Below are 14,001 nucleotides of genomic sequence, written 5' to 3'. Positions count from 1 at the left end.
GTAATAGGTTAGGTTAAAAAAGTTTGTTTTTAATTTTGTTGTTTGAAACTTAGGACACATAGAAACAATGTCACTGAATCATGGAAAATCATAGCTTCAAGAGACCTCAGCAAGATTATAAACATAAAATTTCCAGACTAGCCCATAAGCATTGATTTAATCCACAATGTAGCTGATATACAATCCTGCCCTAAATTTTGGTAAATTGAACCATGCTTCCCTACGTCAGAGATGGCTCACTCAGATCGGTCCTAGCCAAAATGTTTCATGCTTCAAAGCATCTGTCTCCTTCCAGTCCCTGTCAAACCATAAGAGGTTCCTCACTGCCCCCAAGTGATCATCACTAAATGCTGAGAGAAAAGGGATCTGACTTTACTGATCAGACTGGTGCCTCTAGCAGAATTATGAGCTATTCTCTATTTACTAACTTCAGCAAATATTTAATTGGTAGAATTTCAGGGTATATGAGTGAAGGTGTACGTTTTTAAGTCACTCATATTAAAAGAGGTACAGTATTAATAAGATGTAGTTTAGAGTTCTAATTCAAATTCTAGTAACAAACTAAAAATTAAAAATATATTTCCTTGGGCTTCCCTGGTGGCGCAGGGGTTGAGAATCTGCCTGCCAATGCAGGGGACACGGGTTTGAGCCCTGGTCTGGGAAGATCCCACATGCCGCGGAGCAACTAGGCCTGTGAGCCACAACTACTGAGCCTGCGCGTCTGGAGCCTGTGCTCCGCAACAAGAGAGACCGCGATAGTGAGAAGCCCGCGTACCGCGATGAAGAGTGGCCCCCGCTCGCCGCAACTAGAGAAAGCCCTCGCACAGAAACGAAGACCCAACACAGTCAAAAATAAATTCATTAATTAATAAACTCCTACCCCCAACATCTATCTATCTATCTATCTATCTATCTATCTATCTATCTATCTATCTATCTATCTATCTATATTTCCTGGCCGTTTGTGAATCTTCACGTGATGTGACCAGGAGTCAGGTTAACAACCTTAAAATCTTTGGACTAATTACTCAGAGACTTCTGAGCAATTGGGGAAACACGGTTTTTGTTTCCATAGGAATAAATGAATGCTAGCGATAACTCCTCTCTACTCTCAGTTCTTTGAGCTGCCAGACGAAAAGCAAGCTAGATGAGGTGCACAGCAAAGACCCTGAATTAAGACTTCTGTTCCAGCATAAAATGATGCCCCAGACACAGAGACGTGCTTTGTGCTCACATTTGAAAACTGGGCTGCTCAGCTTATCCTAAGGGCATAGGAGGTCTAGTGGACAGAGTCAGTCATATTTTTATGTCCATATCTTCCGGATGCTCACTTTTAGAAGGCATTCGGGCTACTTTATCTGAACAGTTCTCCGTGTCTGTAAAGAGGTGTAACGGTGCTTCATGGGGTCTTGATAAGGAGGCAATAAGATAATACACGTAGTAAAGGGCTTAACAAAAGCCTAGCATCCGGCAAGTGCTCAATCAGTATTCATCTAATGGGGTTCTCTTCTTCTCTAAAAATAATATTCTGCTTTTCCTAAAACTTTCCATGGAAAAATTTAGTAATCTTAGCTTAAATTCAAGAGGATCAATTGTCCCCCTTTTAAGCATGGAGACAGGTGTGTTGTTCCTTCTGGCCACATGGTGGTGCTAGAGCAGCATGACTAGGGAGCAGTACCGCCAAACGTTTGAAAAAAATCCTGTGCAGCTAATTGATATAAACCTGTAAATGAACATTTAATGACCTTTTGGAACACATGCAGAACACAAATTTTGACGTGCTTTTAATAAATAGATAAATCACAAATTTTTAAATTAAAAAAAATGAGCAAAACGAAAATTAGGGTGGGCATTATCATTTGCAGCTTTTCACCAAGACACCTATATCCAGCTCATGTCATAGGTTAGGACCCACATTTTTAGATGTTTTCTCTTCCATGACTTATTTCTACAACACAAGAAGATCTTAGATCCCAGGAATGAAAGCAAGTGTATTTGGTGATTCTGTCCAATGGTTCTAGATATTTGGCTCACGTGTGGATCCAGAAATTATGAAGATATTTTTCACTAAAGTAAGAAGTGAGTCTCACTACTCTTCATGGCCTGTTGGCTGGTAAATAAACAAGCATTTACAGGAAAGAGTGAGTGTATAAACTGCTTCGGCCTGGGAGACTGTGCCCAAATGAAATTCAGGTCCTCTACTGAGCTCTTTGGGGCTCTGGAAATCAGCCTTGTCTGTTTAGTTGCAGCTTATGTGTGTGGTTTTAAAATGTGCCCAATGATACGGCATTAATTTATTTCTTGAATAAGGGTCGGATGTCAACAAGTTTTCAAAGAATAAAAAACTATTAGAGATCAAGCTATTCATACATTTCATCTAGTTCAGACTAGATAAGACACTGACAGCAGTATGCTGAGCTAAGCCACTGAAATCCCAGAAATGATCTGTATTCATATTACTAATGTTGTAAATCAATGTTTTTAACACATCCTTCATTCAAGAAACTCTTGAGTACCCTTCTCATCACTAGCCAGCAGTCTCCAGTGGGGGGAAAAAGTTGTCTTATATTTGCTGCCCCTAAGAATAGATCTTTTTTTTTTTTGCGGTATGCAGGCCTCTCACTGTTGTGGCCTCTCCTGTTGCAGAGCACAGGCTCCGGACAGACACACAGGCTCAGCGACCATGGCTCACGGGCCCAGCCGCTCCGAGGCATGTGGGATTTTCCCGAACCCGGGCACGAACCCGCGTCCCCTGCATCGGCAGGTGGACTCTGAACCACTGCACCACCAGGGAAGCCCCAAGAATAGATCTTAAAAGCTCTCATCACAAGAAAAAAGAAACTGTAACTACATGGGACTTTCCTGGTAGTCCAGTGATTAAGACTCTGCACTTCCACTGCACGGGGCACGGGTTCCACCCCTAGTCTGGGAACTAAGGTCCCACATGCTGCCAGGCGTGGCCAGAAAAAAAAAAAAAAGGAAAAAAATTGTAACTACATGTGGTGATGGATGTTAACTAAACTTACTGTGGTGATCATATCACAATATATACATAAATCAAATCATTAAGTTTTATACCTAAAACTAATACAATGTTATATATCAATTATATCTCATTTTAAAAAAATTTGCTGACTCTTTCTTTGCACAGCACATGTGAAATACATACTTTCCATTATCATACTTTCATCATATTCATAATGTTCTCTATTTCCCTCGACCCTGAATCAAAAACAAAAGGCTTATATTGACCACCAACTATCTTCTGTGAATAAAGAGGGTAGAAGGATGCTTAGATGCAACCATTTTCACTCACTATAAAGTCCCTTCCTACCCAGTTGTGGCTGGTGCTCCTTTGGTACCAATCCCAGTGTCCCTGCCTAGTCTGTATCAAAGCTGATGTCATTAACTGTGCAAGAGAAAAAATCCTCCTGGATTTAGCATGGATTTTCCGTTGTTAAGTCATTGAGCACATTTCCCTTCTTCAAGCATGGCACAAGTAGACATCTGTTTCATATTCTGTGCATAATGATTTTGTCCAGCTCTGCTGTCAAGGAAAATATCTGCCAGCATGCGCAGCTCATAGTAACTTGACATGTACACAGGTGGTTCTCAAAGTGTTATCCTCAATCACTAACGGCAGCAGCATCTAGGAATCAGCTAGAAATGTAAAACTGGGGCTTCACCCCAGACCTACTAAATGAGAAACTCAGTGGGACAGCGTTCAGGTGAAGCTGGAGCACACTAAAGTCTGAGATCCAACAGAATCATCTAAAAGACAAATGTTGTCAATGTTGCATTCTGCTTTCTCTTTTAATATATTTGTCACTGACTTTGTAGCTATTTTTAAAAGTATTTCAGCAACAGTGTGAACTATAATAGTTTTGACTGGCAGAAGTACAAATTTGAATAACCCTCTGTTTTGCTCTCTTCTCTGATTTCATTGACAATATTATTCAATATTACATGGTAGAAAGCATTATTTTGTAGTTGTTCTAAAACACTTGACTGGTTTACAGGGCACATTGCTTTGTTGTGTTAGGAAGTGACCTAAGAGTTTCACATTACAATTTAACCAAGTTTTATAGCAAAAAAGAAAAAAAAAAAAAAAAAAAGGTAATTAGGGGTGAAGGGATTCTTAGTCTACTAAAAATAATTTTTTGAATATTCATCATCATGCATCCAATTCATCCTTTCTATTTTGGGTTGCTGCATGAAGCCCTCATTCTCAGATTTAATTGTCCCAGCAGACACAGATTTATGTTCCATATTTGCACTGTAACATGTTCTTATTCTTATTAGGTTTGCAAAGTCTTTCTGAGACATAGTCTTTCACTCTCCAAATGCATGTATATTTCAGAGAACCACCTGCGAACCAATGACCCATTTTTATGAACAGAGGAGAGAAGGCAATACGATAGTAAAAAAAAAAAATGCAAATTCATCAGACAACATACAAATGATATGAAGATATGCCATAAACTGTTTTCTGACTGTTAGCACGTAGATGGACTAAACAACATAGTCCTCTAGTGCATGTGCAATCAATGAAAATATTACAATTATTAAAAATGAAAAAAAGATTTCTGTGAAAATAATCATTAAACGTATATGTTCAAATTTGTGAAATGCATGTGAACCAAATTTCCCCTTTACACCTTCCTCTGAAACTGCCAAACAGCCTACAGAACTCTATTTTATGCTTCCTAAATCCTGAGGGATGTCTGTTTCCATCCCTTTCCATTCTTCAATAATTTCAGTTATCTTATCTGCTAATCTCTCCTCTCCTTATTTTAACTCAGTTCAGAAACTTTACATTGAGTCCCTCTTATGAAATACTCCCCAGATCTTCCAACCTGGGCACAGAGGGAAGACAATCCCTGTTATCCCCAGATTCCCCATATAATCAGAAAGCAATGCCAGGCTCTTTCATACCAGGCAGGAGATGGATGGAATCCTAGGAATCTGCCCAGAGGAAACAAGCAAAGGGCTGAAGAAGGCCAGAGGGGTAAGAAATCAATCCAGACTCCCCCACAACGCCTGAGAATGTGCTTGTTTGATCCAGCTAACTCCCCTAGCTGCCCTATTTTTTTTTTTTATTTATTTTTTTGGTCTTTGCGACCACACTTCTCAAAAGCATGGTCCACAGTTTCCGTTGTTTCATCACTTACTTCCTCCTCACCCCCTTGCAACACAGCGCCCAGCTTCAACACTTCAGAATCCTCCATGGTATTTGATCCCTCCCTCTTTCCTTCCACTACTTACACAAGTGCCTCTCAAGAGAGGAGGGGGCATATCAGGTGATCAGAATCGCCTGCAGGGCTCTGTCAGCCTCCATTTCAGAATCACCTCCGTCAGAGGTTCTTAACCTCTGCTCACAAAAATCACACGGAGAGCTTTTAAAAGATACCAGTGCCCAGCCGCCCACTCCCTGCCTGTGGTGGCTTTGCAATCTGTCAGCTTGGCTACATTGAACAACACTTCCCAGAATTCCCTTCCCAGTCAGGGTGGACCACAGAGAGATGCAGCGGGGGGGTGGGAGTGGGGGTGCAGAGGGCAGAAGTGAAGGAGCAGCCATTCCGCTCATACTTCGACGTTTCTCCGCTGGCTCATCTCGTTGGCACAGACCAGTGACCAGACCTGCCCCCTTTCCACCTTCCCCTAGATCCTCCTTCAGCTTCTCCAACTCCCTGGCCAAGTGTGTGTGTTTAGCTCTGTGGCAAAGGGTCTTGGCTTCTGTAGGACACCCACACCATCCAGGTCAGAAGCAATAAGAACTGATACAAGTTTCAGTCCATCATTACGGGTCCCAGCTGGTTCTGGCTCTCCACCACTTCAAATCCATCTTCCCCTCTGACTGCCTGCCCTGTGCGCTCCAGCGTCAGACACAAAGCAACACTTTACAGAGGCTGCCCAACAGCTCTCTACTTCACCCCACCCGTCATCCCCAGACTGACTTGGGAAAGTACTCATAACAGCCCTCCACGTTTGAAGGCTTTCAGCAACTTTCTGTGTCCTGGGAGATCAAGTCCACTCTTCTTACCTGGTGTTCAAAGCTCTCCAAACTCTGGCTCCTTCCCCCCAAGGCCTTCCACTCCCCCACCACCCCTAGTGTGAACCCCATCGTTGAGTGTTTTCCAAACTCAATCAGCCCAAGAAGAACAAAGCAGGGGTCACACAAGGAAAAGGGAAAGGGCCTCCTGCGGCCTCCTTGGGCCTGCCTAACAACGGAGGCCTCCAGCCTGGTAACGCCCCTACACACAGTCTACCACCCCACACCACCTTTCTCTCTCTCTCTCTCTCTCTCTCTCTCTCCCCTTCCTTCTCTACCCTACTTGCTGCCTCCCACTTATATTAAGGGTAATTAATACATACACATTTGCATTCTCATTATATTAGAGGCAGAAAGAAAGTAAAGCACAAATTGTTTTGTAGAGGTGCCCCAGACACTTTAATTAGCAGTGGCTGACCCCTTCTCTCACATCCAGTTAACACTGCTGCTACTACGAACCTATTCCCTGAGCTATAGGAGGAAGACAGTATTTAGTTGATTCTCCAGCACAAAAACACCGCTTAAACCAAGGGGGATCTTCACAGTCCTCTCCCAGCACAGATATTCCAAAGCCAATAAGGCCTTCTTGTCTGCGGGAGCTCTCTACGGCAGCATAGGAACTGGCTTGGAAATTTCCTCGCTGAATACATAGAATTTCCTTATCCTGGGTGTCTCTTACCTGCATCTTGGAAAGGAGGCCTTACGTAGTCAGGGCATTTGACCTCAAAGCTATCTTCCTTCAAACACCAAGAGATTGAGAAAACCAGTACTGAAGCACTGAATGAGGGCCCTCGTCCACTGCTGTTGCTATGGTTCCCATATCATATATTAATATGCAAAGTAGGTATTTGACACCTCCACCCAAGGGCTACATCTGAGTGTTTCAATTTTTTGCTTTTGCCCTTTTGTTACCCATTCATATGCAAATGTTTGTATTGGAAACTTGTTCTGTAGATTCCTCCACAAAAATACTCACCCATACTTCTCTGCAAGTCCTCTGGCTTCTTCCTCTTTTACTACTCTTTGGTCTTCCAGGTCACTCTTATTTCCACATAACACTATATCTGGGTTTTCACAATATGCATGCATTTGTAGCTGGCCTATTAATATAAGAAAATTTATTATAGGTAAGTTATTGTAAGTCTATGATCAGTGGAGAATACATGCAAAAGTGCTTTGAAACTGTAAATGGATATACAGATATAAGGAACTGATATAATTCTTTCAAAGCACCAAGACCCTAAACTATAAAACTAAATGGATGGGGCAGAGATGTAAAACTAATCCTATCCTTATGCACATACCTCAGCTTATTTATGTCGGAGAGGAATGGGAGAATTTGTTCTCTCTCCAAAAGTTATGTACACACACACACACACACACACACGCGCGCGCGCGCATACACATACAACATAGCTGTCTTTCTTACGAAGGCCATTTGGAAAAAAAAAAAAACACTTGGAGGATTTACTAGTGCTTATGGCTAATCTTAAAGCTCTGTTTTTCATATATTTTCTCTCCATAGCAATGACATTTTAAAACAAATTGTCTTTCTATAAACTAACCTCTTCCCATCTGAAATGTTTTTCACATTTTTCTATTATCCTAAGGCAGAATCAATTTATCTAAAACAAACAAAATATAGGATCAAATGAAGATAGAAAACCTAGAATAAATAGTAAATGATTCTGTCACCAGAACCAAAAAGCAGGAGACTACAATTCTTACTCCATAGCTGCTATTTCTTTTCACCTGAAAACCTGTAAATAGGCAATAATTTTTAATAGCAGTTAAATCAAGGGAACTTCAACTAAGCTAAAGAGCTTTATCTCCCAAGGAAGGAAAATAAAGCCTTATTTCTTCCTCATCACACTCCACAACGAAATGAAAGCAACCAAAACTTGCACAATAAGACATCCTCAAAAGTGTATGGCATAATTTATTTTTTATCATGGTTAACCAGAAGAGTGTTGACACTTTAGTTCCTCATTATAAAGTCATGTTCGCTATATCTTATCATGAGAAAGTCAAGTCAGCAAGTATTTACTGAGCAATAACGGAGGCCTGATACTTGGTGTAGAATTCAGGGCACTGACCTTTGCCCTCAAGGGACAGATAGGGGAAACAAGACCTATACAGGCAAGACCAAACTGTGTACCATTTCCAACAACAGCCAGCGTGTCCTTTCTTTCCTCCAGGCTGTTACACGTGCTGTCCCCACACCCTTGAATAACCAAACACAAACTTCCTTCAGGGACTCCCAACCCTTCCTTTAAGACTTGCCTCTCAGTTACCTCTACTGTGAAACCTTTCTGGTCTCCAAAGAGACTCTGTGCTCTGTTAATACCATGTCTGTTCAGTGTCATGGTTATGCATGAACTCAGGACTCAGGGTATCTAAGGTTGAATCCTGGCTCTGCCATTTACTAGCTGTGTGGTCTTGAGGAAGTTATGTGGCCACTCTGTGCCTCAGTTTCCCCATCTGTAAATGGTGATAATGACGGTACTTACTTCATAGGATTTAGGTGAGGATTAAATGAGTTAATTCAGCGACTCTTCAGGTAAGGTCCATGGACCAGCAGCCTAACCATCACCTGGGAACTTGTTAGAAATGCGAATTCTCAGGTACCACCCCAGATCTACTGAATCAGGAAGGCTGGGTTTGAAGCCTGGAATCTGTGTTTTAACAAGCCCTCTGGGAGGATCTAGATGCATGCTTGCACTTGACAACCATTAAGTTAATATAATAAAGAATTTAGAGATGCTGTGTATTACCAGTAGTAATGTTTAAGTGTATTTATTTTGAGGAGTCTGGAAAGTACAATAATTGATAATTTTTCTTTTTCCTTTTTCCCAACTTTTCTACAAAATCTGTGAATTACTTACCGTGGGTTCAATCCCTGGTCCAGGAAGATCCCACATGCTATGGAGCAACTAAGCCTGTGTGCCACAACTACTGAGCTCGTGTGCCACAACTACTGAGCCCATGCACCGCAACTACTGAAGCCCATGTACTGGGGCCCATGTGCTGCAACTGCTGAAGCCTGTGTGCCTAGAGCCTGTGCTCCGCAACAAGAGAAGCCACCGCAATGAGAAGCCCGTGCACCGCAGCGAAGAGAAGGCCCCGCTCACCGCAACTAGAGAAAGCCTGTGCGCAGTAATGAGGACCCAACACAGCCAAAAAAGAAAAAAAAAGTATATTAGGGACGTCCCTGGTGGTCCAGTGGCTAAAGACTCTGCGCTCCCAATGCAAGGGGCCAGGGTTCGATCCCTGGTCAGGGAAAATAGATCCCACATGCCTCAACTAAGAGTTCACGTGCTGCAACTAAAGATTCCACATGCCTCAACTAAGACCCGGCACAGCCAAATAAATACATAAAATTTTTTAAGTAAATTGATTAATTCTTTTAAAAAATCTCACCAAGGAAAAAAGCACATACATAAGTAACTACAACTAGAGGTGGTATGTGATAAGGACCCTGTAAGTAGTACAAAATGTACTAGGAGTTAAGAGGAGAGAAAAAAATTAATCCAACAGTTATCACAGAAAATTTCATGGAGGTCATATTTTGCTATATTTTAAAGAATAAGTAAAAGTCAACTTTTTAAGAAAATGGGAGTGGGTGTGGGGAGGGCTTTTCAGACAGAGGGAATAACAGGAATAAAAATATGAAGGCAAAAATACGTTAAAAATATACCCGCTGGGCTCTTATCCCATTTATGTGAGGCTACAGAAGAAAAGTTTAGAAATATAGGCTGCTTTAGAGTTTCCCTACAAAACACGCTGCCTGTGGGCATGACTGGCTCATCCTCCAAGCTCCAGAAAGACAGGTGAGTGATACAAAACTATCTGATTCCTCTCAGATTTCAAATTCAGGCCCAGAGGACACAGCTCTCTATTCAGTCTCCTAAACGCAGCAGGGATCACGTTGGAACTCTTACCCGTTGCCCAAGAGGGCATGGACAGATCTTGGGTCAAGGGAGAAGGGACTGCAATGCAGCTCTGGAGATGCAAAGGGAGGGGGAAGACCTGCTTCCTCCCCCTGGGCCTTCAGCGCCCAGGACTCAGCTACCTGCTCAGTGCAACACTGCCTCTGTTCTTCTATCACCATTGGTGTGTGTATATATATATATATATATATTTTTTTTTTTAATTTGACCAAAAAAAGAAGAAATGAATGATCCCTCTAATAGTCAAAATACTAATAGGAAGAGGAAAAATAAAATGTAGAGATAATTAACAAATTTTTATTCCTAATTAAGATTTGATATCACCACCTCTGACACTGAACCTTATACCTTTTTTAAAAAAACGGGGTTGGAGGGAGGAGAATACATTCCACTGAAGACGCGAAATCTCCAATATGCATGTTTTCTTTACCTAACTGGGCAAAAAGAATTCTTTTACACTATAAGGAAAACACAAAATAATACATACATACACATAATTTCACATGATTTTGTTCTTCATCTACCTAGCCATAAAGCCCAAATGGACAAGATTTATCTTGTCCAGAATTTCAGTTTCTGCCAGGGAAAAATAGGTGGGTTGATGCTCTTTCGATGCTAAGATTCTATGAGCCCATCTCTAACAACAATCCTTATAAAGTGCTTGACTTAAGAAAGCCCCAGAATTTGTTCCAATGATGCAAAGGAGAGAATGATGAGCAAGGAATGAGGATAAGAGATTAGAAATAGCCACCACCACTCAGTTGTAAGGGTGTGTGACTCAGGCAGCCATTTAATGAAGTGAAGCCCAGTAAGCATGACTAAATGGGAGAACCTATATTTAAAGTATTAAATAGCTCTTCAAGTCCTAGTGATCAACTTAGTTGAGAAAGAAAATAAAGGGCCACTGAATCAAGGCAAAAATAAGGGCCATTGAATCAAAAGCCAAAAGCTCCATGTCATTGGACAAGTCTGTTACTCTGTAAGGCTCAGCATCTTCATCCTAAAATTAGGACACACCACCTCCCTGCATCTGCTCACAGGAGGCACGTGGGGATCAGACACAAACTATGTGAAAATGCTTTGAAAACCACAAGGCACTAATAAATTACTTATTTAAAAACTCAATTTTTTTTTAATTTTTAAAAATTATTTATTTATTTTTGGCTGCGTTTGGTCTTTGTTGCTGAGCACGGGCTTTCTCTAGCTGCGGCGAGCGGGGGCTACTCTTCATTGTAGTGCACAGGCTTCTCATTGCGGTGGCTTCTTTTGTTGTGGAGCACGGGCTCTAGGCACGCAGGCTTCAGTAGTGTGGCACGTGGGCTCAGTAGTTGTGGCACAAGGGCTTAGTTGCTCAGCGGCATGTGGGATCCTCCCGGACCGGGGCACGAACCCCTGTCCCCTGCATCAGCAGGCGGACTCTCAACCACTGCGCCACCAGGGAAGCCCCCTCATTTTTAAAAATAAGGTTTTCTACTATAAAAACCACAGCCCATTACCCTTTCATAATACCAAAACTCCAAATTTTTAAGTAGTGGGTGTTTCGAAATAAGTGTTTTCACTTTAAAGATTTGGATGTTAAGAATTTAACATCACAGCCCTCTCAATAGATTCTCTAAGGTAACACTAATACAACCAACAGAGGAAAATGTACATTTGCAACGCAAGAAAATGATACATTTGGTCAAGTAGCATGATTTTAAATGGCTACTATAACCAATCATGTACGAGATTAGGCTGTCTCCAAAGAGCCAAAATGCAGGTTCATATATATTGTGCTAGGGACCACTCTGGTCAATGCAGTTCTAGAGGTTTCTATGATGGGATCCTCCTGGTATATGCTCTAGCCCTAAAAGTAGAAAGAGGGCCTCTATATACAGAAGAGACATGGAGCCAGGGGTAGGGTCCATTAAGTTTTCAAAAGGGTCAATGTAATATATGTTTTAAACCCTGGGATGGTAAAATACCCGGTAGCACTTCTCTAGGCTTCTATTTCCTCATCTATAAGATGCAGATAAGAGTCCCCTTTGTGGAAAAGACTGATGAAGAGATTACATAGAAAGCACTCCTTGTATCTAGAGTGCAGGATGCACTCAACAAATGAAAGTTAGCATGACTAGGGAAAGCAGAGTATTTCAGTTATCTTCACCCCTAAACTAAGAGCCTTGCTCCTTTAAACAGCATCTTAAACAGCACTAGGAGCTCTTACAGAACAACTTACAAAAGAAGCAGAATATAAAACGGGTTTTATTGCAGGGAGTGGGAAGCAAGAGGCAGGGAGACTATTAACACTTACTTATCCAGTTTCTGACACTGAGGAAACTTTGCTCATTTGTCAGATCAAAAAGCAGAAGAAACCCCATAGCATCTCTGAAGAATGCGGTTGTCAAGCTGCGGAACCTGGGAACATAAAACAGATTGGTCACCTAAACCACGGCCCCACTCTTGAAATATAAAGCCACCAGCAGTGCCCTCAGCCTCTTATAATAGTTCATCAAAAACAATTTAGATGTTTAATAACATGCCGCTGTTTCTAGTAACTTCACATTATATGTGCACATTATACATGCATCAATCTTATTTGTGCAAGATTTACTGAATTATGCTATTACATTAATAGATAATTTCAACAGTGTAAAATTATGTACATAATCGATGATATTGGATAGCATACAAAATATAGTAAATAGTTATCTAGAGCAAGAAAGAATATGTGAAAACAAAATCTAGACTTTCTAAAATGCCAACAATTATCCAAAGTTAAACTTGCAGTTTTCTTTTAATATAAAGACCATCTGTGTAAACTTTTAAACAATTTTAAATAAGTTAGATGATGATATTTTAAACATGTATAATACAGTTATTTATCTAACTGATAAAAGTTTATGTGTTAATAGGCCATGTGATTTAGAAATGCAGCCTGCTGGACAGGGATGACACGAACTAGCTCGTGATTCCTTAGTCTCAGCCAAGAATTTATTGTACAATTAAGAGTTAAATAGGCCAAAAGCAATGCTGCTTGCTGTGTTTGTCTTCTTTGTCCTGTGAAAGCTTGACTTGATTTAACATCACAATGTGTTCCATGACCTTTTAATTTTCAGTCTCTAAAGAAATCTCTTATCTCTGAAAACCATTTCTTTGGCTTTAAGGTGGGGATAGTACCGCCTCAGTCTCCCCCTTCTTGGTACTCTCTCCATCAAGGATTTATCCTGCTCTCTCCCCTCTCTCTCCCCCTCTAGTAGCAGGTTTTCTCTTATTTTGCTTTTATGCAAAGCCTGCGGCTGACAGGCATAGGCTCCAGGGAAGAAAATACTGGTACGAATCTGCTCTTTTAAGTTTTCTCAAATATTTCTAATCCATGTTTTTACAAAAAGAGTACTTAGCTTTCAGAGATACGTACCAAAATAGTTACGAATGAAATAATTTGCTATTTGGGATTTGCTTCAAAATAACTGGGCGGTGGGGGTGGTGAGAAGAGGTGAGGGATATACGTGAAGTAAGATGGGCCACAACTTGATGGCTGTTGAAACCAGGGAATTAGTACCTGAGTTCACTGTACTCTCCTCTCTACTTCTGCATATACTCGGAGTTTCCCATGATAAAAAGTTAAATAAACAAAATCCTTCAAGGAAATTGTGAGCGATAACATAACTACAGCTAACTAAAAGCAACTTCAAACAGACTTGTGGTTGCCAAGTGGGGAGAGGGTGGGGGAGGGGTGAATTGGGAGTTTGGGATTAGCAGATGCAAACTATTATAAACAACAAGGTTCTATTATATAGCACAGGGACCTATATTCAATATCCTGTGATAAACCATAATAGAAAAGAACATAAAAGAGAATGTATATATTCGTATAACTGAATCACTTTACCATACAGCAGAAATTAACACAACACTGTAAATCAACTATACTGCAATTTTTAAAAAGTAACTTTATATGAAGATTTCATGTGACATTTTTGTCAAGCAACCTCTGACCGTATAAATTAATTCCAATGA

At 40.9% G+C, this 14,001-nt stretch overlaps 1 protein-coding gene across 2 annotated transcripts in view; it reads right to left on the bottom strand.

Annotated features, from left to right (window-relative positions):
• Positions 1–14,001, bottom strand: part of RAB27A (RAB27A, member RAS oncogene family) — a 73,821-nt gene that overhangs the window by 4,941 nt on the left and 54,879 nt on the right. For both annotated transcript variants that reach the window (XM_059056312.2, XM_067029823.1), the window contains 2 exons: positions 12,296–12,399; positions 7,029–7,152 (listed from right to left, as the gene is read on the bottom strand). In XM_059056312.2, coding sequence (XP_058912295.1) covers positions 7,029–7,152; positions 12,296–12,399 — 228 coding nt within the window. The remainder of the gene's footprint in view (positions 1–7,028; positions 7,153–12,295; positions 12,400–14,001) is intronic.

The sequence above is a fragment of the Kogia breviceps genome, chromosome 3 (genome assembly GCF_026419965.1).
Source record: "Kogia breviceps isolate mKogBre1 chromosome 3, mKogBre1 haplotype 1, whole genome shotgun sequence".
Classification (NCBI taxonomy): Eukaryota; Metazoa; Chordata; class Mammalia; order Artiodactyla; family Physeteridae; genus Kogia; species Kogia breviceps.
This window is presented reverse-complemented; position numbering and strand designations above follow the sequence as displayed.